Raw genomic sequence first — 27,913 nt, 5'->3', positions numbered from 1 at the left:
GACATCATTGTGTAATCACCAGCATGAGGCTCTCTCAAGACGGACTCAGATATTCAGAGGCTTTTGACTAACAAGTTTTTACGAACTCCCAGCTTGTGCATAATGCTCTTGACGGCTTGATTTCTCTATGAGCCTTTCAAAGCCAGTCAGAAGAGCCCAGCTCAGCCCAGAATGTCAAGCATCACCAGCCACATCTGCCTCCTCAGCACCATGCTGAAATGCTCGATCCCTGGTTAGGTCACCAGACTGTCTATTAAAAACTCAGAAGGCCGATGTCCCTGTTGACGCCAAAGCTAACTTTTCTCCCAGAATCTTCCGTGCACACATGTCACTGAGTTTCTCAGCCACGTCCCTACTGTGGCCCCAGTGGGCTGCTGGGGCCACCAGGTTTCCTCTGCCGGCCGTGGCGGGGCCACAGGTTCAGGGCTCAGGTCCTGCTCAGAGTACCCCACAATTGTGTCCTCTGTGGCTGTGGCAGGGGGTGCCACACCAAGAACAGCAGACAACCACATGTAGACATCAGTCACCAGAATCCCTGTGACATGGGGTGATTTCTCAGGTGACAGAAATAACCTACACTAGATGATTTTTATTTTAAGCCAACTGTGAAGCAATGGGAATAATACAAAAATTTATAGAGCTATTATCTTTGCCTAACTTCCTCCTTAGGAAATAAAAAAGTGATTGCATCTTTGGTCACACACATTGCTAAACCATCTTACTTTCTTCTCTCCCATAGATTTTTACCAGAACTGGGCAACATTGCCACGTCACCTACAAAGCACAGTAAAAGCTAAGATGTATTTAAGTGAACAGGGGCTGAAATCCAGAACATCATCCTTTATTCTTTTTCCTTAGAAGTCTGTGCTTACCACCCTCAGCGTGACTAGAGCCGAAAGAGTGTTCTTTTTTATCGCACATGACGATGCTCAAGTGCTTAATAGCGCCATTACACATTTCTCTTTATCACTGCTGATGGCGTGATTGACCGCTCGTGTGTTGCAAGTGGAGACGCCTGACTCAGCAGCCAAGTCAACTACTGGGTTTACTCAGATTTCTGACAGGGTGATTAGCATTTACCACCTGCTGGAAACATCGACAATGTCCCCAAGTGGCAAGGACTCCTCGAACGTGGCCTGGAGCCATTGGGCAAACCCAGGAGCCTGTGTGTGGGGCTGAGGGTCGGTGGTCAGACCACAGGTCCTCCGCTGACTGAACTTCCTCCAGATCTTCCCCAGCCACTGGGATCCTGAGGTTCCTCTGTTAAACAAGCCTCTCTGGGCCCCCACCAGACGAACCTAGGCCTCAGCCCCTCCCAGAGCGAGTTTATACCATCAGCATGACCTGAGGGGCCAGGTAAAAGTAGCTGGACCCATCCTGAAGCTCTGACCCAGCAGGTCCAGGGCCGGCCCAGAACTGGCCTTTCCTCTGATCCTGAGGCTCTGGCCCAGCAGGTCCAGGGCCAGCCCAGAACTGGCCTTTCCTCTGATCCTGAGGCTCTGGCCCAGCAGGTCCAGGGCCGGCCCAGAACTGGCCTTTCCTCTGATCCTGAAGGGTGCTGCACTGTTGTTTCTGGAAAAGAGTGGCCAGCAGCCCCAGCCTGCCCTAGACAAAGGCGGTTCCTAGGACATGGGACCTGTTAAGACTGGATTGTCCGGGGAAGCCTGTGACGGCCTCTGTGACCCCGACCACCCCCTCAGCGGTGGAGCTCTATCACCAGCATGTGGTGTGTCCCTGGCAGACGTCCTCCTGAGATATAAATGCACCAGCAAGATCACAGAACAAGCCTCAACACCTAATCTGGGTTTGTTTACAAGAAGTTTTCTCTTCTAAAGAGGAACTTTGAAAGAAGTAGCCATTCAAATAGGGGAAAAAACTTTCAGCCATTGTGCATCTAAACTGAAGATGAATTTTACACACTTCACCTCTTTAGGTCTCAGCACTGCACTTCATAAACTGTTATTTTCTTTTCCAATGTCCTTGTATAGGTTCATTTCCACGTCTTCATTTTATGCACTAAGCAGCTTTAGCTACATCTACTAACATTCTAGCAAAATCTCTCTGTTGATTACATAGCAACCATCAAACAAACACCCTGTGGCTTGCAGTGGCACCACTCTCTGGTTCTGGGTTGGTGGGCAGTTCTCCCGTCTAGGGTGGCCTTGTTTGCTAGTGCAGGGGTGGCCACATTTCCCCACATTTGATCAGTCGTTCTCATGGCAGCAAACCAGCCTTGTTAACTCAGCACCAAGGGGTTGCCCATACCATGCACAGCAAACTCCAGGATCTGTGCACATTTCAAGCCCCTGCTTGTATCCCAGTGGTCAAACCAATTTACATGGCCAAGCCTAGAAGCAGCGTGGAAACAGGCCTTTTACCCTTTGTCCCAGGCAGACGATGGATTGTGGATTATTTGCCACAATCTCTGTTTCTCTTAACAAAAACTTTATTTCTGAATTGTCTTTCAAAGCAACTTGTGAGAAAGGAAAAGACTTACTACCAGAACACTAACTGGCTGAGCTCTAACAGAGTGCTAACTGGCATGCCACTAAGCAGCAGAGTGCTAGCCAGCAGAGTGCTAACCAGAAGACCACTAACCAGCAGAATGCTAACTCACAGAGCACTAGCCAACAGAGTGCTAACCGGCATGCCACTAACTAGCAGAGCGCTAATCAGCAGAGTGCTAACCAGAAGACCACTAACCAGTAGAACGCTAACTCACAGAGCACTAACCAACAGAGCGCTAACCGGCATGCCACTAACTAGCAGAGCGCTAACCAGCAGAGCGCTAACCGGCATGCCACTAACCAGCAGAGCGCTAACCGGCAGAGCGCTAACCAGCAGAGTGCTAACTGGCATGCCACTAACTAGCAGAGCATTAACTGCCAGAGTGCTAACCAGCAGAGAGCTAACGGGCATGCCACTAACCAGCAGAGCGCTAACCAGCAGAGTGCTAACCAGAAGACCACTAACCAGCAGAACGCTAACTCACAGAGCACTAACCAACAGAGCACTAACCGGCATACCACTAACTAGCAGAGTGCTAACCAGCAGAGCGCTAACCGGCATTCCACTAACTAGCAGAGCGCTAACCAGCAGAGTGCTAACCAGCATTCCACTAACTAGCAGAGCTCTAACCGGCAGAGCGCTAACTAGCAGAGTGCTAACCGGCAGAGTGCTAACCAGCATGCCACTAACCAGCAGAGCGCTAATCAGCAGAGTGCTAACCAGAAGACCACTAACCAGCAGAGCACTAACCGGCATGCCACTAACCAGCAGAGCGCTAACCAGTAGAGCGCTAACCAGCAGAGTGGTATCCAGCAGACCACTAACCAGCAGAACACTAACCAGCAGAGCACTAACCAGCATACCACTAACTAGCAGAGTGCTAACCAGCAGAGTGCTAACCGGCATTCCACTAACTAGCAGAGCGCTAACCGGCAGAGCGCTAACTAGCAGAGTGCTAACCGGCATGCCACTAACTAGCAGAGCGCTAACCGGCAGAGTGCTAACTAGCATGCCACTAACCAGCAGAGCGCTAATCAGCAGAGTGCTAACCAGAAGACCACTAACCAGCAGAGCGCTAACCAGCATGCCACTAACTAGCAGAGCGCTAACCAGTAGAGCGCTAACCAGCAGAGTGCTATCCAGCAGACCACTAACCAGCAGAACACTAACTCACAGAGCGCTAACCGGCATGCCACTAACCAGCAGAGCGCTAACAGGCAGAGCACTCCCCCAGGTCCGTGCTGACAGGCAGGCCCGGTTCCAGGTCCTCAGGCCAATTAGCCAGGCCCCCAGCACAACCCCAACTCTAGGGTCCAAGGTCACCCTCAGCCTGGGCAAACAGAGATAGCAGTCGCATGTAATCACCCTGTGAGCCGGAACCCCTGTCCCCCCATCGGCAGGGGGACATCAGGGCTGGGAGGCACACAGGGCTGTCCAGCGCTCTGATGGGGAAGGTTCAGGCTGAGGCTGGACTGGCCCATGCACACGGCAGGGCTGTAACTGCCACGGCAGCTCCTGTGATGACTGAAGGCACCGTCCCCTCTGGGCAGGGCTGCTGCCCGGTCATCACTCGTGTCGTTTAAGATCATGATTCCTGATTCCTGTGGTCTGCATTAAAACTATGCGCCTTAAGAGGGAGGCGGTGTGGCTGGCTCTGAAGAAGCGTGAAAACCCTTGAGGGTGGGGGCCTCCACAGCCCCCCACACAGCTCCTGGCAGCGCTTGCTTGTGCTTCTCGGGGTCATGAATCTTTTCCCTGTTTCAAGGCCAGGGCATCTCTTTTGCTGTGCAATGTCTGTCCATCGTTACTGCTCACTTTTCTGTTGGGTCTGTGGTCTTTTGTATTGACTTGTTGGTATCTTCATTTACTAAAGAAATGACTCTCTGTCTTAGATTATAGTATGCGAATACCTCTGGGTTTGTGTCTTTGGCTTGTGTTTTGTTAAAGATATAGTTTATTTTTCTGTAATAAAATTTATTGATAGATTTATTTTTTAATATAGTGTTTAATCAGCTAACCCAAAGACCTTTATTTGATTTTTGAACAATTGTATTTTAAAACTGTTTTCATTAGGGCTCAGATCCCATGTATTATTGGAAGATTCTTCCAGGGATGTGATGCTATGTTGTGCTATTTTATTTTTAAAATTATTTTTATTAACTTTTGTCTTCTGGAGTTTTGTATCATACTGTAGAAAGAACTTTCCCTCTCACATTATTTTTAAAATAATTCTTATTTTCATTTACTACTTTCATGCTTTCTTTGTCTCCAGTTAAATTTCGATTTGTCTTGAATTTATTTTGACTAAGATATAAGATGTGGATTGAAGCTAATTTTTCAGATGGCTCTTTAGTTCTCTCAGACCACATGTGGCTAATCCTTTCCCTGATTATCTGAAATGGCATCTTTATTAGTAGATTCCTGTGTAAACTTGTATTTCTGGGTTTTCTAATTTGTTCGTTGATCTGTCTGAGGACCAGCACTGCGTGAGTCTTCTTCCGCAGGCATTTTTGTGGCTGTCTTTGCTTCTTTGCCTTCTCTAGTTAAAAAGGACATGCAGCCCCGTGGGCGTGTTCTCTTCAGGATCGTCTGTCTGGCGTGGCTCTGCCAGCTCTCCCACCACACACGCTCTGACTCCCTCTGCTGTAGGCCGGTTCCAGTTTTGTGATTCAACCCGACAGTCTGTCTTTTAGAAAGTGAGTTGAACTTACTTAAGAGCAATGGGTTGCTGGTCACACTTCCAGTGTCCTCAGCCTCGTGGGGTCAGTCCCTGAGCCGCTCAGGAAGTTTTCCTGTTACGCACTTGTGGTCGCTCGTCCTGTCTCTCTGAAACCCTAGTATTCAGACACTTCACTCCCAAGCTGACCACAGACCACCTCCAGCTCTTCTCGGGGGTCTCCCCATCTCTACGTTTGAGCTCCGTCCTGGCCGACAGCTCTTCGTGGGATTTAAGTTCAGTAAGCCCATATTTTAATTTCTTTCCTGTTTTCTGCCTGTTAGAAGATAGCATCCTGTTCTTACATGATGGATATGCGCTATTTTCTGAAAGGTTTCTGAGGTCAGTAATTCGACCTTTAATTTTCTATTTTTTTTTATGTAGCTGTCTGCTCCAAGGTCATGTCAGCTCATCTCTGTGAGGATGCTTTGCAGCGAGAGTGACAATCCTCTGGGTTCACTAATAGGCCAGATCCCTAAACTCAAGTGTAAAGAGAGGAAACAGTATCTACTGGCCATGTTCTCTAGGTACCTGCATGTTTCACCTCAGTGTTGCTCCACTAAATTGGTAAGAATTGTGCTGACTCATTGCCCAATTCACTGACATCTTTTAAAATTAAGTTTCACAGCAAATTGTTATTCCATGCTCAAGGGCGAAGTATCACATACTGTGTGTTAGTTATTAGCTTTAACATTTAGGATTCCAGCCACGGATTAGTTTGCTTTTCATAGTTTCTCTGAGTTCCAGGAAGTTTTCTTCACACAAAAACGCAAAACCAAATATTAAATGTGTCCAGATAGAGTATCTGGTTGAGTGTGGAAGGCTCTTGGGGTCCTGCCGTCTCAGCCTCACATCCTCTGGTGACCCAGCGACCACCCCCTGGAGACGTCCATCCAGCAGGGAACACAGGAGCAGGGAGGGGTTGCAGAGAAGGAAGAGGTAGGAGCAGCAGCAGGTCCTGAAGGAGGTATGACCGGACGCTGGGGGAGGGGGTCGTCTATTGAAAAGAAAAAGGGTTAAAGTTATGAAGACAAGACCACTCGCGTCTTCCCAAGGCCTTGGGGTGCAGTGGAGGCTCTGTACTTCAGGTCTTTGGCTTCAGGGCAAATCTGCGTTTCTCCTGCAGAGAGGCCAGTGGAAGAGAGGCGGGCGGGGCAGAAGCAAGATGAGGTCAGGGTGGGACTGAATCTTCGGGTTTGGCAACCAGCAAGTAAGATGTCAGAAACTTTAATTGGTGAGGTCTCCATGAAGGCTCGAGGTCAGAAACCCGACTGAAAGGGTCCCAGAAGCTCACACAGCAAAGGACACCACTGGTGTGAGCCGGTGAACCCGCGAAGGAGGTAGGACACCTCGCTCCCCCTGGCCTGGCCCTGCCCTCCCCTCCCCAGTCAGTGACGCCGCAGAGGGAAACCGCTTTGCCTGCACCCCACGACCTCAAGGCAAGCAGCAGCTCGTCTTCAGCTGAAGACCCATCAAACCTGCTGCCTTGCATGTCCTTGACACCAAGATACCTACCGTGATGTCTGCAGAAGGTAGGTTATTTCACCAAGGCACGGCAGACGCTGAGGCCTAGGCAGAGGGAAACATCCCTGACCCAAGGTCAGAGCCCCCGGACCCAGCTCTGTCTCCACTCCAGCCAGGCCTGCCCTGTGAGGTTGAAACACGTGTTATTGCTATCCACTGTGTCTGGGGCCGTTTTCACAGCATCGCTTCCATTTTTAAAAGTTAAGTAGCTCAAGAGTGCCTCTGGACCTAGGACAAGGTGACTCTAAGACACTTTCTGACAGTTACGTTCAATTTCGTCCTGGAAGAAACAAGCTTCAAGAACTCATCCGCTTATTTTAGTGAAGAGATGACGGTAGGGCAGAGTCTAAAAGCAGAGAGACCACACACATAACTACTTATGCTAACTTTGCCAGCGAGAAGGCCCCACCTCCCCACAGGACCAAGACACGACCTCTGCCTGGTCACCCAACAGCATGCAAGGCCAGCTGCCTCCACAGCGAGGTCACACAGGCACACGGACGGGACAGTGAGTGCCCCCAGACCTCCTTCCCACACAGAGGCCAGGACCCTTCGTTATAGAGCATTTCCAGTCTCTGCACCCCATGTGAATATGGCAGGTGACCTGCCCCCAGAGGACGCTGCAGGCACACCGCCCCACCAGCAGTAAAACTAGAAACATGGAAATTCATCATTTGTGTTCAAAACTTTTCTCTTCTTCTGGATTAATTCCCTACGAATATCTCCAGAGCAGGATTAAGAGACATAAGTGAACCTTTTTAGGACTAACATCCCTGAAAAGTGATTGCATAACTGAGGCTACAGATAACCCCACTAATTACTGGCAACTAAAACTCCTTGTTTTCAAAACACCCAACAAATATATCAGATGTATCCTGAAAGCACACTCACCAGCTGCACAAACACCCTGTCTTGTTCTTGACCTTGGAGCTCATCCAGATACAGGTGATTCCCAGTTGTCCCTCTGCTTAATCCTCAGCTTAATCCCCACACTGCCTCATTATCTGTATGATCATGGTTCTTTGAAACTTGTGGAGACTTTTTACGGCTCAGCATATGGTCAAATTTTGCCAATTTTGTAAATGTTCCTCATGTGTTGAAAATTTTGTGGTTTCCTGTTCCCTGAAGATATTTCCAATTTCATCTTTTTTTCCATTTAAAACACAGCGAGCACCGTTGTCCTCTAATCGTATTGTGATTTCAGTAGCTGTTGTCTCTGGGAGTCAGTTCTGAGGTTTCTACTGGTTCTACTCATGTCGACTCACTTTGCAAGATGCCCATGCCCTGGAGACACTGGGCAGGTTTTGGGCCTTGGATGGAGACTGTCGTTTCTTCTTGGTGTCTTGGGATGTCTTCAACCATGGCTGCTTCAGCCAGTCCCGCGAGTGAGAGCGTCCGGCTGCCCAGGCACAGGGGCTGGGGGCAGGGACTCCCGGCTCCGTCGCTGCCCTGCAGGAGCCTGGAAGCTGCTTTTAGAGGTTGTTTCTAGTTCACCTTCCCCCAGGGCTCTCCTGTGGGGCCCCTATGTGTCTCTCACAGAGACCTCAATTTTCGGTACCTGGAGTGCCCCCAGGAAGAGCCCCCTCTGTGCTGGCTCAGGACTCCAGCTGCTTTGACAGCAGCTTCGCAGCTTTGAAACTGTCGAGCCTGAGTCAGCCCCTTGGTGCATTTAAGGTGCTCTCTGTGCTTTCAGGTGTCTCAGGCCAGAGGAGCAGCAGCCCTGACTGGACAGAGGTGTCCCCATCAAGGCCCCCCGTGACCCTAGTCACCAGAGGCCACGGGCGCACCTCTGTATTTCTCAGAACAGACATCTGTGGGCCAATTTCCCTCCAAAAGGGAGTAAGTTTGAGGCAATTTGAGATTCCTGCAAAGTAAGGATGGAGCCTGTTGCTCACACTGCCCTTGTGGAAAGGCAGAGGGACAGAAGAGTCAACTGTGGTCACAGAGCACAAGAAAAGACTTACAAACATTAAGGATTTAACCGAAACATATTGTATCACAAATGCTCGATCCTGTGTACACATCAAAATCAATCGTGTGCGAGGGCTTCATGTAGTTGTGGTATCATTGGTAACATCTCAAGACCTTACTGCTGCTAAGTCACTTCAGTCGTGTCCGACTCTGTGCGACCCCAGAGATGACAGCCCACCAGGCTCCCCCGTCCCTGGGATTCTCCAGGCAAGAACACTGGAGTGGGTTGCCATTTCCTTCTCCAATGCATGAAAGTGAAAAGTGAAAATGAAGTCACTCAGTCGTGTCCGACTCCTAGCGACCCCATGGACTGCAGCCTACCAGGCTCCTCCGTCCATGGGATTTTCCAGGCAAGAGTACTGGAGTGGGGTGCCATTGCCTTCTCCATAAGACCTTACTAATAAACTCAATTTTCAAGTCAATATTGGACCAAAACACTGATTAAGGCTGAGCCAAACACACAATCATCATGTGAATGAGCAAATCAAAAAAGGCCCTGGTATTTATTTTCTGCAGAACATATGTAGAAACTTTTAATATTAAACATTCAAATCTAGAACCATGGAAAAATTCACTACTTAAAAGTTCACAGAATGCAAAATGGTGTCATGGATCGGGTCTTGGACAGAAAAGAACATCAGTAGAAACCAGCACTGTCTCTTGCTACAAACTGAACTCTGGGCCTCCCAAGCTCTCACTTCTATGAGTGATTCCTCAATGTGTGTGGATCCTTGTCAGTGTTTCAGATTCTTCCCTCAGGACAAGCCCAGAGGAGCTCCGGACTAGCAGACTTCTCTGCTCTAATCTTGTTGAGAACGTCCTAGCAACTGAAACTCAGCTCCAGCCGGGGTGGACAGGCGAGTGGGAGCCAGACCAGGCAGCTGATGGTGACCTTTCTGTTCCTGGGGGCAGGTCCAGTTTCTCCAGGTTCTCTGCCCTGGGCCCCACCATCAAGTCAATCAAATAGCAAACGTGAATTAAGTGGTCAGGGAAGAGCAAGCCCAGGTGGACAGTCAGCACACAGCTGGAAGGGCGAGTGCAGCAAAACTATGCATTCAAAGCCCTCAAGCATCCTGTGACTTGTCCAGCTTCTTCTCTGCCCTCCATGCCCAGGCTGTCCACACAGTGTGAACAAACTGGACAGAGTGGCTTCTGCCCCAGGCACCTGGCAAGATGCTGAGGTTATCAAAAATCTCTCAGCTGTGTGGCCAATAGGCTTCAGGAAAAGAAAGACGAGAGTCACGAAGACCCACAATTGAATGAAAAGTCTCAGATTCCCAGATCACCAGCTGCGGACTCAGTTGCTGACCTCAGTCCTGTGCCATCATTGTTAACGGCAGGTACCCACTAAGCGCCACTGACTGTGAGCTGGGTAGTGACTGTAACCAGGCAAACAAAAATAACTTCACAGAAGTCTTTTGACTGTGACGTGCAGGCTTTATAGGCTAAGAAATTTTAAGGAAGACTTAAAGTGCCGACTATTTTTTAGGCAGTAATTCTTACATTTATCTTCTACTGTGCGGAACCCAGTTCCTCATAATGTGCCCCTCTCCCACAGAGCAGCATGGTGAACTCCCGCTCACTCACTCTGCACGCAGGGTCTTGTGATGGATCCTGTAATGCAGTAAAGACCAGAGTTCTGCAATGAAAACAGCACCGCTATTTTGTGATTAACCTGTTCCTCCAACTACGTCATCCTCAAAATTACGCATATAATTCTGACAGAGGAGAATGACTCAAAAGATACTGCTATCATCACTGTATTTCCTTTGTCTCACAGAAAACCCGCTCCTAACAGAAAAAGCTGGGGAGAGAGGAGTGGCTTAAAATGGCTAAAACTTTCTGTCTCCAAGTCCACTGGAGGAGAAGTTACTGAAGATCTGCCACCTAAGCTGCAGATAAAAATATTTGGAATTGTCCAAGTTATTATAAAATTCAAAGACAGAAGAAGAAGGGACTAAGGAAGGGAAGGGGACATGGGAGGATGCAGGGAAAGAGAGGAGGAGAAGATGGAAGGAGTTAGTTGGGGGAGAATGTCTTCACCTTGTTCCCGAGTGTGGGGCGCTGAGGTGCGCTCCTCCAAGTGGCTTCACTGAAAAGATACCCCCTGGAGGGAAGGACATTCAGTTCCTTCTGCCAAGTGCAGAGGCCACTCTCTGGTCTCTTGCCTTCCCGGAGCTTCGGTGCCATGGAGACTGTCATGTGACCCAGCAAACACAGTTGTCCAGGGCTGCACCGGACGGGCGTCCACTCTCTGTCCTGTCCGAGATGCTTGCAGGCCCCCGGCTGGCCCTTTCCCATGGCAGGGGGTACCTGCAGGGCACGTGGGAGAAAGCCTACCAGGACCACAGGAGAAAGGTAGGGGCAGGTGTGCAGAGTGGCACCTTGAAGCCACAGCTCCCCTGGAAGCCAAAGGTGAATTTTCTTTTTGGAGATGGAATAGGTGAAATGGCATATCCTTAAAAGGTGGGCCATGCCATACAATAAAAATTCCATTAAATAGACTATGGCTTCCAAGTGCCATGTTTTAGGACCATCCTTTCTCAATCATGGCATATTTCCCCTATCGAAACAACAGACTCCAGAGGGGACTGCTGCTGCTGCTGCTGCTGCTGCTGCTAAGTCGCTTCAGTCATGTCCGACTCTGTGCGACCCCATAGACGGCAGCCCACCAGGCTCCTCTGTCCCTGGGATTCTCCAGGCAAGAACACTGGATTGGGTTGCCATTTCCTTTTCCAATGCATGAAAGTGAAAAGTGAAAGTGAAGTTGCTCAGTCCTGTCCAAGGGGACTAGGAATGGACTTTTATTTCTGTTAAGAGATACAGTGTTATTTCCATCTATCTGACGCAAACGTGGGTCTCATTTGAGAAGGCGGCCCTGTGGTCCCGAGTGGCTGGGCAGTCTTCTGCCCTCAAGACCTCTCAGAGCCATCCAGGCGCAGGGTGCTGGCTGGCCGTCAAAGCTGAGAAACAAAGAAGCGGCTGTGTGGGAATCAGTGTGCCACAGAGTGATCTGAAGGAGTGAACCCAAGGTCCCTGCTCCTCCCGGGGTACCGCCCACCTGGGGGCGAGGTTTGTACGGTGCCTCATCACCTGGCCTTGCACCTGTGCCCCTGTGGGAGCCCCTAGGAGCCTCTTGGCTTCGCCCCAGTTCACCTCCCTTCCTGCGACCCCTGGTTCTGGAGCCTTCCCTGCTCACTGAGAACAAGGATGGGCATGCTGCCTCCCCGTCCCCCTCCTCACCTCCCCTGTCTGGGAGGATGGCCGGTCTGGTTGCCCAGAGCACGTCGGAGCACTAAAGAGCTGTGGGTGGGAAGGACTCACCCTGGTATCCCTGTGGTTCCTCTTCTGTACTCGAGTGGGGTCAGCTCTCCTCACTGCTGAGCTGAGAACCCCTGAGGGTAGGAAGGGACTCCGTGTGGCTTTAGGATGACTGGGCCCCTCCCCCAGCACTCCCAGAGTGAGGCCCCTCCCCATGTCTGGGCAGGGCCCCTTCTTGTCTCAGAACCTCATCTCACCCATTCATGCTAAGAAAATTACCTTAATAAAACAGAAATTGCTGCTGATATTTCCTTAACAAAAGCCCGCAGCACCTCCACCTTCCTCTGACCCCACCCTAATGGGCTTGCACCATGGCAGGAGGGCATGAGTCTGGCTCACCTCTGCCCGCTCCCACACCCTGGGTGATGGGGCAGTGCGGACTGTCCAGCCTCATCCGGCCATGTCCTCTCTCTTGCCTGTCCTTCTGGGGTCCCCTTACTTCAGGGCACAGGTGCTGGTTCCCGAGCATGTTTTCCAAGACCCCCGGCCAGCTCCTGGCTCTCTGCGAAGACGCCTGCTCTGTCACCACACTGCTCTGTGGGTTCGGGTCCCAAGTGCCCGGAGCTCAGGTCCTCACACTGGAAAGACGCAGTCGTGGAGCTGCCATTTCCAGATGATCAGATCAGAGGTCTCAGCAGCTGGGTATCTGTGAGCAAGTGGCTAGAATATGGGGGTTCCTTCTTATTGCAAGTGTAATACTTATGGCCCTCGTGCATTTCATCCATCACATTTTAAAATACAAATTCTTCCCTTGTTTGTACAATTTCTGATACGAAACTCTGCATGGATCATTTTGCACTTAATGGCTAAGATGCTAATGCTGAAAATACTGCTGGAGGCTCAGAAATTAGAGTCCAGTGGACTTGGGAACGTAATTCACTGTCTCAAAGCCGGGCAGTGCAGAGTGGAAACATCAGCAGGTAGTTCTGTTTAATGAGATCTCATCCCACACACACTCAGTTCTCTACTTGACAATGACCATGTTGGGCCATGTCTGAGGGCTGCCTGTTCCCCTCCAGGGGATGCTCAGGTTCTGAATCAAGTCCGGAGCCTCTTTCAGAACTTTCTGCCCAGGCCAACTTGATATCTCCGATGCTGTGAGTAACAACCTGCACGTGTTTCCAGGGCCCACAGAGCAGAAGCTGCCCAACAAAAACTCAGGGTGATTGACTGGTGAGGGTGTGTAGGTCACACTGCCTGCTCTGTGCAGGTGCGGGAGGCCCGGCCGGTGGTGGACAGCCGCGCCCCACCAACCCTCAGTCACCTCCGCCTGAAACTTGGCAAACTCAAGGTAAGTTTCAGTTCTACTCCAGTTACTGTTACAGCCAACACAACACAAAAAATATCAGCTTAAAAACCCAGGAAAATGAAAAAAGCGGGCTCATAGGGAGTAAACAAGTCATGTATCAAAAATAAAATGCCTCTAAGCAGCCAATTAAGCCTGTCTTGCCAGGAATGGAGCTGGTGACAAATGAAGCAGAGATCTCCCTTCCCCTAGTCTCCCTGCTGACCTGGCAGGGGTCCAGAAGTGGGGAGGGGGCGGGGGGGATCCACGGCGGCCATTTATTCAGCACAGATCTAGAGTAATTAATTAGCATTGTTTCTTTAAACCAGACCATTCCATGACCACCTCGAAATTTTTATTTCTTGGAGTTAAAGCCATCTGGTGAGAGCCAGCATCGCATGGCTGTGCTGATCCTTACACCTCCCAGAGCAAAATGCTGCGAGCTTTCTGTGCCCCCAGCGTCAGCCTAACCGGGGAAAACAAAGAGGAGCAAATTGGCAGATCAGTCGGTTCAAAACCCGAAATAAAGTAGGAGGGCTTTCATTTCCTCTGGCCTCAGACCTTCTCTTCTTCTGAGCAGTATAAAATCTCCCTCCTAAAATATAAAGTGATTTCCTTTGTATTTCACTGACACAGCTCAGAGGTTTTTGAGGAATGACCTAATTTCTCCCTCCCTGTTACTTCCACTCCAAGTCTGTGAAATTTGGCCCCGCCCTCGGGTATCCCAGTTAGGACACAGGAGCCCACCAGCTGCCCAGGGAGCGACCGCAGCAGCGCGCGCAGGGGCGAGGAGGCCCCGAGGCCCAGGGGCGGGGCTGCAGGCCCCCTGGACAGAGCTGGGCACAGGGCAGCCCTGGCACGGCCCTGGCACGGCTGGTGTGTCTGCGCAGCTGGAGGAGGGCCGGCTGTCCGTCATCGACAGGGACAACCGTCTGCTGCTGGAGAAGCTGTCCTGCATCGTGAGGACCGGGGGGCGGACCCGCAGCGGAGTCAGCTGTGCACACAGGAGGTGAGGGGGCCCCATCCACGGGCGGGACCAGACTGGGCAAGCCAGGCGCCTCCACCCCCTGCAGAAAGAGAGCCAGTGCCTCCAGAGTCAGGCCGGTTCCCACCCTCAGCGGCACCTGGACGCGAGCAGCAGCTATCACAGCCGCAGGCCCTGGTCCACACCGGCCCTGCCAAGCCCGTTCACTTCATTGTGAACGAGAGGGGACACTCCTGCTCAGGAAACCTTCCCGCCCAGAAGGCTCCCAGCTCCTTCTCTTGAAATGAGGATGAGAGTTGAGGCCACCACAGGCTTCAACTCTCTCCATGTTTCAACATCTATGCTGTTTTTTGGACTCTAAATAGGGAGAAAAGAGAGCAGGAACTTTGCAGCCTGAGAGAGAAAAACCCGTTCCGGAGAGGGTCACAAACTCAGCTCAGGACCCGTTTGCAACACACCCTGTGGAAGGTAGACCCGCCGCCGGAGGAGGTACCTCACTTTTCTACTCCTTCCAACCCAGAGCTGTCTGAATTTCCCATTCCCTCCATCAGATTCACCACCTGCATGGACACACAGCCTCTTTGCTGCTTTAGGGCATTTTACTCTATTGTCAGCAAACGTGTGCCGCGTGGTCGTAGCTTAATAACGGAAGACACAGAACAACAACCCAACTGAGGAATCCGTCCACTACCTCCTCACTGAAAATGACGTGTGTGTTAGTCACTCAGTCGAGTCTGACTCTTTGCAACCCTATGGACCGTAGCCTGCCGGGCCCCTCTGTCCGTGGAATTGTACAGGCAAGAATACTGGAGTAGGTTGCTGAATACTGGAGTGGGTTGCGGGCTCCAGGGATCTTCCTGACCCAGGGATTGAACCTGGGTCTCCCACATTGCAGGTGCCATCTGAGCCATCAAAGAAACCTCCTTGAAAAATTATAAGGAGATAAAAATGAGCTCAGTTGATCAATTATAGGTTGTAGGAGAAACATTTGGTGAAAAGCTTCCTCGGTGGGAAGTTTTGTGACAATTCTGGAATAGCGGTCCCATGCTGCACCCAGAGAGGCGAAGGAAATTAATGATCTGAACGTGTTTGCCAGATACTTGAACTGTATACTCTCCCTTTTCATCTCGTCCTAGTTGCTGGCAAAACCATAATTCTGAATGAAAAAATGATTTTAATTTTGACCTTAATTACCCTGTTTATGAATGTCCCAATGAATCCAATTAAAGGACCGTCACTCGCCCCGCCTGTAGACATGGCTCTGGTATTTCAGGGCCTTGCTTTCCCTTGAAATGCAGCCCATCATGGGGAACAACGCTAGAAACCAAAGTTTAAGTAAACACTTGGTGCCCAGCCTCCCCTGTCCCCTGCCCCCGCAGCCTGACCGAGACCCCCTCAGGGGCCCAGCTCTGTGAGGTGGTTTCTGAGCCTGCAGGCGGTGTGAGTGGACTTGGCTCTGCTAAAGCCTCTCTCCTCACTTGGGGGGGGAGCCCCCACCTTCCTGCCTACTTGCCTTGGACACTTCTTACAGAATCCGGAGGCATGGAAAGAACACATACATTTCACAAAGATACGTAACTTACAAGTAATCACTAATAACAGGCACACCTGCTCGGCCCCGTTCCAGAACACCACAGCATACTGAAGGCCACGGGAAAGGGAGTCAGGAGTGTTCTGGTTTCCCAGCACGTGTGAAAGCTGTGTTCACACTATACTGTGGACTATTAAGTGTGCAGTAGCACTGTCTCTTTAAAAAGTACATTCCTTAATTAAAAACAACAACACCCTATTGCTAGAAAATGCCAGCCATCTGAGCCTTCAGTGAGTCAGAGTAATGACATAGCAGATCACTTAACAAATATAATAACAATGAAAAACTTTAAAATATTGTGACAGTTACCAAAACGTGACACAAATACACAAGGTGAGCAAATGCTGTTGGAAAAATGACGTCTATGGACTCGCTGGACATAGGGTCGCCCCAAACCATCCATTTGTATAAAAATGCAGTGTCTGTGGAATGCAGTAAAACAAGGTGCTAAAGCACTCAGAAAATCTAGCTTTCAATTTATATTGAAAACATAAACAGTTCATTACAAATCTTTATTTTTAATTATAAAACTAACACTTGTTTATTGTAAAAAATAAAGTATAAAACAGTACAGAGTGGCTGAGTAAATGGTGGGCTTCTCCCAGTTTGAACTCTCTGGAAGTGCTCATTGCCAACGTCTTGCTCGTGAGCTCTGACTTTTCTCCCGTGTAGAGTCCCCTGTTTAAACAAAAACAGCACCGCATCCTACATAGTTTTCTTTCAGTTGTTCATTTCATCCAACAACAGATCATGAAGACAGTTTCATGTCAGTGTATAAAGATCTCCATTCCTTTTAAGCAGTTACAAAGTATTTTTGCACAGATGTGCCCTAATTTATTTAATCAGCACCCTAACTATAGAAATTGAGGTTGTTTCCAGGTTTTCACTATTCCACGTGGATCTATGCTAATCATCCTAGCCCATGTTATTCTTGCAACTTATATCCCTAGAAGTGAAATCATTCAATCCGAAGGTGCACACTTAACTTTTTGATGCTACGAAGCTGCCCTTGAGAAGCACCCAGCAACGTGCACGTCTCCCTGTGGCGGCTGCACCCGAAACCCCGTCCACTCACACCCTGGCCTCCAGACTTCTGCAGAGTAACTGTCTGCGCCTACCTTTGGTCAACTTCCTACTGGTGTTGTAGCCACGTGTTCCGGAAAACACACTCACTCAGAAGGACAATGCAGATAGCAGAGTACAGTTTATTACACCGGCGGGCCCAAGGCAGAGTCTCCTCTCAGCCAAGGACCCCAACCAGTTTTTGTGAAAACCTTATATACCCTAAGTGTACGTGCCCAAACCCACCTCCCCAAATTCTCTGAAACTAGTCTGAACAAAGGAAGAGAAAGATACAATCAAAGTTAACCCGTGATTCATATGCCTTAAGCCTAGGTAGTTAACAGTGGACAATTATCAATAGGCCTGTGGTCATACCCCAATAAGCATAATAGAATTTATGATTCTATTTGGTTACACAGATAATTAGGATATTCTTTTAGGCAATGGAGAGTCTAGGTACGAGCCCTGTGGTTCTTCCATCCGGGCGCCTGGTTTTCCAGGTGGTGTGTCGTTTCCATAGTATTGGGCATAGAGCTCCAAGTCCACAGTCCCGCCCAGGATGGAATCCTGCTTTCAAGACGGAGCCTGTTCTGTCTGTTTCCTCCTACACCGGTGTGTCTCCTTTAGTTTTTAACATGCATTCTCAATATTTAATTTTTCTATTATCAGTGTCACAAATATTTTTCCATTATTATTTATCATTTCACCTAGTTTATTTCTAAGTCATCAAATCTGTGACTCTTTTCCTTCATGGCATCTGGTTCTTCTGCTGTACATAGAAAGGGCTCTCTCAAGCTAGGATTGGAAAAATATTCTATGTTATCCTTAATTTTTCATAGTTTTCCTGATTCACTTTAAATCTTTAATTAATATAGAATTAAAAAAAAACATGGAATTTTTGTTCATAGTGTGAGAAAAATTTCCCCCAACTGTATTGCTTAAAAAATACCAGCGTATTATATCAGAAGCTTTTCATACTTGACACAGACTACTTTCCAGAGGGTTACAGGCTCACACCCTAGAGCACAAACGGCTCCTGGGTCCTCCCGGATGGAGAAGGGGTCACCCTGCATGACCTTCACGTGGGTCCTGGGCCTTTTCCATTAGGATGTCATATGTTTACTCCTGTGGTTTACAAGACTAATTTTTTTTTTTTTTTACATCATTTAATTCGTAACATTTCTGTGTCATTTTACTTCAGATGTGTATCTTTTAAGTGGAACACCATAATTCTGTTTTATGATCTAGTCCGAGTGGCTTTTCCCGTCTTACCCATTCATAAATATTGACTTAAGTATTGTATCGTGTTTGCTCTTGTTTCTGGCTTTCTGTTTGTTTATGTTTCCTTACTTTTTTCCCATTTATCATTTTGTTTAGCAAATGTCAAGAAAATGCTTGGATCCTGTGCTTCAAATTCATTCTTCATTTATTTACTTTGACTCCCCTGAAACCCTCCTTTTGCAAAACAGGAAACAGATAAAGCACAGGAGCAAAGGGAGATGTTAAAGCCAAACAAAGAAAGGGAAACAGAAGCACCTCAGCAGGGTTTCCTGCACTTTATTTGGAGTGTCACCAGCTGCGCTGAGTGTTTAAGTGTGGGGCCAAGGAGCTGCCAGGACAGGACAGGAACCGAATGGGGGAAAAGCTCCCAGTTTTGACAAAGACCAGGCCCCAGGGAGCCGGCGGGCAGGCGTCCCAGTGCTGGGCTCCCGGCGAGGTCATCGCTGCTCTGTGCTTCCCTTTGTGAAAAGACAGCCATGGAAAGCACAAGGAAGCAACTGCCAGCTCACAGCCTCTGGTCCCAAGTCAGAAATGTGACCCGAATGTCACAATCCAGACCCAAAGGCAGCTCCCTCCCAAGCGGCCCCCACACCCGGTGTGGAGTTTCCAACCTCAGCTTCTGTGCAGGACGAGGGCGGAGACAGACACAGGACAGAGGGACAGACGCCCCGCTGCAGAACTCCCCTGCCGAGGGTCCCCTTCCCTGCCTCGAACCAGCAGGACTTTTCCTTGACAAGCCCCTGCCCTCTATCCTTGAAATCCAGGTGGCAGAAGGGGTTGCAACAAAAAACCAAGCTATTTGAAAACTGCAGGTTTAGGGAGGAGAGAACTCTGTTATAGGACCAGAAAGTTGGAAGACGGTCCAAAGAAAGCCCAGTAGCTACCCTTGACCAGCTGTCTGAAGACTGATATCCCCTACCCAACGTCCGGTCAGCTGAGCCTGGGGCCTTTGCTGGTCAGGCATAGACAGGATATGCTGCAGTTTACATTTAAAATTCCAGAAAATATGCTCATTGACTTGGCAGAAAAAAACAGCCCTTCCTTCAGCACCCTGATTCTTTCGTCAGAGCAGCGTCTCCTCCATCTTTCTGTAGTTTTTGCTAGTTTAGATAATAACTTGCAAAGTATCTCAAATATTTTGAAGGAAAGGTTTCAACCTTTCATCTTCCTTGCACTTTCAAATCCTCACTTATCCCTAACTCCAAACTGAGAAATCACTTAACTGATTTGATAGCTTTTTATTGAGGGAGGATAAGATTTCTAAAAGATCAACTGATAAAACCCACTAGGCACCCTGGGTTTGCTGGAGCCTGCAGTCCCTAGAAGTGTGTATTATTGTAATCTAGTGCCCCAGCCCCAAATAACCCACACACGTGAGAAGGAGACAAAACGGAACAAACACAAGTGACCCTGGAGAGAGGCAGCGCAGGGTTCTTGCAGCCACTGCAGAGGGCACGAGGCTGACGCCGAGCTCCCTCGGCCTCCGTGAGCTTCCATCGTGCCTCTGTAAAGAGAACCTGTTCCAGAACTCATGTCAGGGTCAAAGACTTGCAAAAAAGACTACCGCAGTGCCTGACGCTTACTTGGCAAGCGTGAAATCATGAAATATTCTTTCCTTCTTTACTGTATGCATCTGCCACACAGGATAAAAACACTAACCAAAAAACGCACTGACTTGGAAGGTGTATATGCCCCCCATGTTCACAGCAGCACTGTTTACAACAGCCAAGATATGGAACCAACCCAAGTGCCCACCAACGGAAGAATGGATAAAGAACGCGCAAGATACATAGTCATGCATATAGATAGTACTCAGTCACCAAAAAGAACGAAATCTTGCCATTTGAGAAAATGCGAACGGACCTCCTGGGCATTATGCTGAGAAAAATAAGTCAGACAGACAGAGAAAAGCAAACACTGTGCAATCTGTCTTTTATGTGAAATGTAATAATAATAACAAACTCTTAGATACAGACAACAGATTGGTGGTTGCCAGAGCTGGGGGTGGGTGGTGGGAGGTATGGGTCAAGAGGGTCAAAAAGCTTAACAAAGTAAGACGGAGCCTTTGACATTATGCAAACCCCAAATTCTGTTTATCTAAAATCTTTAATTAATAGCATATGAAGAGGGGCTTCTTTGGCAGTTCAAGGGTAAAGAATCTGCCTGCCAATGGAGGAGACAGAGGTTCGATTCCTGGCCCAGGAAGATCCCACACGCCCTGGAGCCACAACTACTGAGCCTGTGCTCCACCAGAGAGGCCACCGCAGTGAGAAGCTGCTGTACCTGAGAGCAGCCCTCACTCACCGCAACTGGAGAACAGGCCCACTCAGCTATGAAGACCCAGTGCAGCCGTAAATACATACATTTGTAAAAATCTACCCTTTCTGCCTCTGCTGCCACCATGGCGCCGGTGAAAAAGCTTATGGCGAAGGGGGGCAAAAAAAGAAGCCAGTCCTGAGGTGCACTCTGGACTAGGCCCATCCTGCAGAAGATGCTGGTCATGGATGCCACCAAAACCGAGCCATCTCTTCAGGAGAGAATCAAGGCGAATGGACACGGCTGCAATCTGGGCAGTGGCGTCACACCAGTCAGAAAGAAGCGAAAGCAAGATCGCTGGAACTTCTGGGGTCCTTTTCCAAAAGGCATTTGAAATATCTTACAAAAAATATTTGAAGAAGAATGATCTACATGATTGGTTACGCATAGTTGCTAACAGCAAAGAAAGTTATAAGCTGTGTTACTTCCAGATTAATCAAGATGAAGAAGAGGAGGAAGATGAGAATTAAAACTCAATCTAAAATATTTGTATAAGTTCTTAAATAAAATTTGTCAACCCCCCAAAAAATTTTTTTTAAAGAACACATGGTGGGCAAGTGGTACTTTAAGGTATTTGCCCACTTCAGGGATTTTATAATCTTGGGGGGTGTGTGTGTGTGTGTGTGTGTACTGGAAATAAATGAATGGTGAAACATTAGGGGATGCTGTCGTTAAGATTATTTCAATTCTTACATGAGAAGATTGAACTAGGAACTGGGTGACATTTTTACACAGGTGACTGAATTTAATTATTAAATAGTCTTGTATTATCATTCAATGTGTTTTATGAGAGCCTACTACTTACCAAGCATTCAGCATCCACCAGGGATTTATTATTTTAGGCTTATAGTTAAAGGTGAAAGAGAACACAATAGTTTCTAGTTAAAGGTTTTAGCCATTTAAGATAATGGGGAAAAAACAGAGTGGCTTTTTAAAAATGTATTTTTAATTGAAGGATAATTGCGATATTGTGTTGGTTTCTGCCAAACATCAACATGGATGAGCCATAGGTATACATATGTCCCCTCCCTCTTGAGCTTCCCTCCCACCTTCCACCCCATCCCCCTCTGCTTATTTTAAGCCACAGGATTCCATCAATGTGTTGACTGAGGTGGCTCTTCTACCTGCCAATAAGTTTTGGGAACATCTTGTGATCATGCAGGCTATCCCTTGATGGGTTGTGTGCCTGATTACTCCTTAACTATATCATGCAAATAAAAACTGTAAGAATTCAACTCCTAGTATTTCACGTGAGACTTTGTTTTGCACTGTGTGGTCTCCCTGACACACGCAGTGTGCAAGGCCAGGGTAAGCAGACACGCTCCAGGGCAGGACATGACCGAGAGCCTTCTTTCTCTCCGCTTCCGAGTCCTAATGCGTCCACAGCAGAGAAAGCAGCCCTCATCTACCCTTTCCCTGAGAGACCTGGACGACTAGGTCCCATTGCCGCAGTCTCTATCCAAGGGCAGTTCCCAACACAGCCTTTCAGGGAGGGATGAGGGAAATAACAGAAAAAAGAAAACTTCTGGGATGTGGCTGACTTTCTAAAGGCCCAGCACCTTCCAACACCAACAAGCCAGAAGGTTCAAAGTGAAATTGTGGCAGTACAGTCTAGTATAAAAGTACTTTGACCCATTTCAGAAAGATTTTCAACAATACAATTGACATAGCAAAAGATCATCTGATTATTTAGATATTTCTCCAAAGAATATGGACAAATGGCTAAGAAACTCATGAGAAGATGCTCAATACAATTAGGGGAATGCAAGTCAAAACCACAATGAGAACTCACTCCACACCCACCAGGTGACTAAAATCAAAACACAGAAGACAGGAGTTGAGGCGGGCTGTGGTGATGGGATGTGAAATTGTGCAGCCAACATAGGAAACAGTCTGGCCTCTAAAGTTAAGCACAGGTTTACCATATCACTTAACAATTCCACTCTTTGGTATATACCCAAGAGAATTAAAAACACATGCCCACACAAAGAGTTGTACAAGAATGTTCCATCAACTGATGAACAAATGAACAAAATAGGATACAACCACACTATAGAATATTATGCAACCATGAAAAGGAGTAAGGGACTTCCCTGGTGGCTCAGACAGTGAAGAATTTGCCTGCAATGCAGGAGACCTGGGAGTAAAGTTCTATACACACCACATTGCAGATAAACATTGAGACATTCTGCTCAGTGAAAGAGGCCCGATACAAATGGCCACACAGTGCGTGATTCCACTTCTATGAAACGCCCAGAATGGCCAGTCCGTAGAGATGCAAAGTAGATTCGTGGGTGCCGAGGGCTGGGGAGGAGAACTGGGATCCGTAGCTGCATGTGGCCCTTTGGGTCTGAATGACGAAAGTTTCCTAAAATTGGATTTGGGGATGACTGCACAATGTAGAATATACCAAAACCACTGAAAACACAGCTTGAAATGGTGAATTTTATGTTATACAATTGTGTCTCAATAAGGCTGTTATTTTTGTAAAGAGGGCCAGGAAGATCCCCTGGAGGAGGGGATGGCAACCCATTCCAGTATTCTTTTCTTGCCTGGAGAATCCCCATGGACAGAAGAGCCTGGCTGGCCGCAGTCCATATGGTCATACAGAGTCAGACATGACTGAAGCAACTTAGCATGCACACAAGGTTGGTTTTTTTTTTAAGGTTATATAATTAATTCTAAATAAAGTAGAATTGTCAATGAATTTAAATACTTCATTTCCCAAGTGTTCTAGAAAACTGACATTTTACCGTCTTTACCTAAGGAAAGTGTTTGTTTCCAACATGTATTTTTGATCCCATGGGAACTGAAGCTGAAGTTCAGCAAGGCCACCTCCTGGACCCAAAAGATGAAGTGGAGGGAGGACTCAGCACACAGAGGAGGAGGAGGAGACGCATCAGAAGCAGTGGTGGACAAACGGCAAGGCCGGCACGGCCTCCTGGGGCAGCCCCCTGTCCTCAGGGACGCTGCCTCCCACCCTGGCCAGGCCTCCTCACCTTATCACGCAGGGACAGCCACACGTGTGTGAGTCAGCATCCCAACTGTGTGTGTTCACAGGATGTCTGAGCAGATGATGCAGCAAAACTATTTGCTGTGCTTCTAGGGCTGATAGCTGAAAACAAATTATGCAGAGTAATACTGGGAGCTAAAGGCTTTTGAATTGGATTTTTCTCTCTAGTTAGGAACACATACTCTGTTACCATATTTTGTGTTGTTGTGGATTTGTTTATAATTTTCAGATGTATTTGTATAATTTGCCTTAAAGGTCTGTGATTATTACTTTAACAAATATCTAAATAAATCAGATTAAAACTACTCAATGTGATGAAATTACATCCAGATCCCAAGACACAGACCCTAAGAAGTAAGAGCAATCAGTAGGTCTCAGTTAGAGACCTGTGCATGTGTGCACGTGCCAGGCCCTGGGACAGGTCTGAGGCTCCAGACGAGAAGATGGACGTGGTCCCGCTTCCCAGAGCTGGACCCTTGCGAGCATCATGGCACATAACACTTAGCTGTATTTAGCTCATACTGCAGGTTTAGGTTGAATTCTCCACTAAAATAAAAGAGGAGAACTAGGAGCTCACATCACCCCTTCCTGCACAAACCCTTGAAGATCCATGGCCCGTCTCCTCTCAGGCTTCCATGTGCACGTGGAACCACCCAGGTTCTTCCCTGCTCCCAGCACGCAGGCCCTTCAATGACGGTGTTTAAAATCATAGGCCTGGAGTCAGACAGGCCTGGATGTGAGTTTTGACCCTTCAGAGGATTCTCTGCGTGACTGTGAGAAGATCACTCAGCCTCTCTGAACCCCCATCGGCAGAGAGAGCTGGTGCTAGAACCTGGCCCAAGACTGGATTTGGCCTTCGTTATGTTAGGGGGAATCCTCAGAACCCCTGCAAGCTGTCCACGCCCCTTCCCTGTCCAGAAGCCTCAAACTGGGCATCGTACTGTGTCAAGAATCTTGAGCTCAGTGCCAAATTGCTAGAAAAAGCTCTCCAGTAGCAATCGAAAGTTTGGTTTATGAGCCCTCATACCTGCGTCTCCTTTATAACTGTGGCTACTTAGGGTCGACATCTGCCCTTCCCAACCACAGCCAGTGTTTGTCTTGCCTTTGTCCCCACCCCAGTGACCACTTTACTCCCAGAGGTGAGTTTTAGTAGCTGGTCTCTGCAGCTTCACCCTGAAAAGTCCCAATGCAGTGAATTTATTCAATATGTTTCTGATGTTTGAGGCTCTTGGTACTCAACTCCAAAATGCAAAAGAAGCTTGGTTGCACACAGAGGGAAAAAAAGATTTGTTATACATGAAAAAGTTGTCCAAAAATGTCTTATTTCTAGCAAAAAACCACCACCAACAACTTGTTATCTGTTAAGCTTTTGAAACAATTACTCAGCTACCTGTATTCACCAATGTACTGTGTGCTCAGCTGTGTCCGACTGCTTGTGACCCCACGGACTGTAGCCCACCAGGCTCCTCTGTCCATGGAATTCCCCAGGCAAGAATACTGAGTGGGATGCCCTGCCCTCCTCCAGGGGATCTTCCCTACCCAGGGATCCACCCAGTGTCTCCTGCATTGACCCAGAAGCAAGTTGGGGAAACCACAAAACAAACTGACCCTCGAAACAATGGCCGAAACGGACAAGGCCTCCGGATCCTCAGGGTCCGGCCTCTCCAGGCCCTTCGCCTGACCTGGCTCGGGTCCAGCTCAAGGCGTCCGCAGAAGTGACTGGCCGGCAGCCTCTGCAGGGCCTGGAGGAGCCGGCAGAGGTGCGCCCTCTGGTGTTGGCCCCTGGGGCCGCAGCGCAGCTCAGAGGCTGCCGTGCGGGTGGGACCACAGAGCCCCCAGCTGCCTGACACGAGGCTTCTGTCCCTTCCTGCCGTTTGATGAGAAAGGTCAGGAGCCCACAACTCCAGCTCGCCTAATTAGCACTCTTTCTCTCAGGCTGTTTCCAATATCTTCATCAAATTGTAAATTGTAGCAAAGTAATCAATTGTCTCAGCAAATATGTACTAAGTCACCCAAAATACTGAGGCCTGATCAAGAAGAATGAGTGAATCCAATCACCCCAGGTGCTTCCCTGGTGGCTCAGGGAAGAATCTGCATGCAATTCAAGAGACCTGGGTTTGATCCCTCGGTCAGGAAGATTCCCCTGGAGACGGAAAAGGCTACTCACTTAGTATTCTTGCCAGGAAATCACATGCACCCAGGAGCCCGGCTGGCTACAGTCCATGGGGTCACAAGAGTCAGACACGACTGAGCAGCTAAACCACCACCACCACAATCAGCATCTGCTCCCTGTGCTCAGATCTTCAGCATGATTTTATGGGCTGTTTTATAACAAGTCTCCAAGTCATGAAATCCAATTCAGGAAGATAATAGATTCCCCAAGAATTTTAACAGAGTCGCGTGTAGAAGCAGCAGGGGTAAGACCTGCCCTTCAAGGATCTGTGTCCATTAGGGCAGTAATCTGTGGGGCCGTGGCTGGGGGATGAACCGGGGACACAGGCACCGGTTTCCAAGTGGGTGTTAGCTGCAACCCTTGGAGCCTGTCTGTAGTGAGCACAGTGGGACACAGAGAAAGCTCTGGGAGACAGATCTGATGTTTGGACGGAGGTTAGTCCCAAATTTGTAGAACTGTCATTGTAAAATGATGACAGAATGTCTGAAAATCACTATCTTTTTAAGAGTTACCTGTATCCTTTCAACTTTAGCCAATTAGAGTCTTTTGTTGTTGTTGCTCAGTCACTCAGTTATGTCTGACTCTTTGAGACCCCATGGACTGCAGCACCCCAGGCTTCCCTGTCCTTCACCAACTCCCAGAGCTTGCACAAACTCATGTCCATCGAGTCGGTGACGCCATCCAACCATCTCATCCTCTGTCGTCCCCTTCTCCTCCCGCCTTCAATCTTTCCCAGCATCAGGGTCTTTTCCAGTGACTCAGTTCTTCACATCAGGTGGCCAAGGTATTGCATCAGTCCTTCCAATGAATATTCAGGACTGATTTCCTTTCGGATGGACTGGTTTGATCTCCTTGCAGTGCAAGGGACTCTCAAGAGTCTTCTCCAACACCACGCTTCAAAAGCATCAATTCTTCGGCACTCAGCTTTCTTTATAGTCCAACTCTCACATCCATACATGATTACTGGAAATAGCTTTGACTAGATGGACCTTTGCTGGCAAAGTAACGTCTCTACTTTTTAACGTGCTGTCTAGGTTGATCATAGCTTTTCTTCCAAGGAGCAAGCGTCTTTTAATTTTATGGCTGCAGTCACCATCTGCAGTGATTTTGGAGCCCAAGAAAATAAAGTCTGTCACTGTTTCCATTGTTTCTCCATCTGTTTGCCATGAAGTAAGGGGACCTGATGCCATGATCTTCGTTTTCTGAATGTTGAGCTTTAAGCCAGCTTTTTCACTCTCCTCTTTCACTTTCATCAAGAGGCTCTTTAGTTCCTCTTTGCTTTCTGCCATAAGGGTGGAGTCATCTGCCTATCTGAGGTTATTGATATTTCTCCCTGCAATCTTGATTCCAGCTTGTGCTTGTGGTATTTCGCATGATGTACTCTGCATAGAAGTTAAATAAATAGGGTGACAATATACAGCTTGATGTTCTCCTCTCCCGATTTGGAACCAGTCCAGCACTTCTTAAATGACTCTCCTGCCATGCCTGATCACAGCAGTCCTCACTCCAGTGAGCAAGATGGCTCTCTTTTTGTTTCTGAGTAATTTAATTTCTTAAGAAACCCCTTGGGATGTTTAATATTCTGGTCAGACTGAAAATCTGTGCCTTGTTTTCCGGACTGTGTTTCATGGACTATTTTAGGAGGGACTCATCAGAGAAACAGCAAAACAGAGACTTGCACGTGTGCGAGCTCACAGAATGTAGTACTGCGTAAGAATATCAGTGAGCAGCTGCTTCCCAGGATCTTGCTGGCTTCAGACAAGTTCACATGCCAGGAACCCCTGGACTAGGGGTTTGGAGCCCCTTGGAGGAGGTTGTATTGTTGTCTAATGTAACTCATGACGTGACTGATGGTATCAGGGTCTTGTTCTCTTTCCATGTGTGATTCTTTATTGTCCCACTTTGCAGGCAGTGGAAGTGAGTCCTGCAGAAAAAGCAGGCAGTTTGAGGGACCACCCCTCAGACACCGGAGGTATTGCCTCTGATGGGAGCTTTTGTGTCGCAGGCGTGAGGGGGCGCGTCGGGGGACAGGCGTGCGCGCCTCGCTGCGCTGGAGCTGCTGCCGCTGGAAACGGCATGCCTGCGGCTGTGGTCCCCTCACACCCCGGTTAGAACCTGAGCACCAGGGCAGCAGGCCAAGGTCTGTGAGGACATGACAGGTAGGGAA

At 48.4% G+C, this 27,913-nt stretch overlaps 1 protein-coding gene and 1 pseudogene across 2 annotated transcripts; both read left to right on the top strand.

The window, feature by feature from the left end:
- The first annotated feature begins 10,488 nt into the window (after positions 1 to 10,488).
- On the top strand, positions 10,489 to 23,816 carry CFAP97D2 (CFAP97 domain containing 2). 2 transcript variants are annotated; one of them, XM_006076607.4, is made up of 5 exons: positions 10,489 to 11,077; positions 13,251 to 13,331; positions 14,216 to 14,334; positions 14,676 to 14,799; positions 23,376 to 23,816. In XM_006076607.4, the coding sequence occupies exons 1-5, from the start codon at positions 10,988 to 10,990 to the stop codon at positions 23,589 to 23,591; spliced, it is 630 nt and encodes a 209-aa protein (XP_006076669.1). In that variant the 5' UTR covers positions 10,489 to 10,987; the 3' UTR covers positions 23,592 to 23,816. The 2 variants fall into 2 exon arrangements, with proteins under 2 accessions (XP_006076669.1, XP_025118281.1); XM_025262496.3 differs by having other exon boundaries at positions 23,328 to 23,816.
- LOC102402676 lies at positions 20,270 to 21,078 on the top strand (annotated as a pseudogene).
- Positions 23,817 to 27,913: the final 4,097 nt, after the last annotated feature.

The sequence above is a fragment of the Bubalus bubalis genome, chromosome 13 (genome assembly GCF_019923935.1).
Source record: "Bubalus bubalis isolate 160015118507 breed Murrah chromosome 13, NDDB_SH_1, whole genome shotgun sequence".
Lineage (NCBI taxonomy): Eukaryota > Metazoa > Chordata > Mammalia > Artiodactyla > Bovidae > Bubalus > Bubalus bubalis.
Note: the sequence above shows the minus strand (reverse complement) of the source record. Positions and strands in the feature narration are given on the sequence as shown.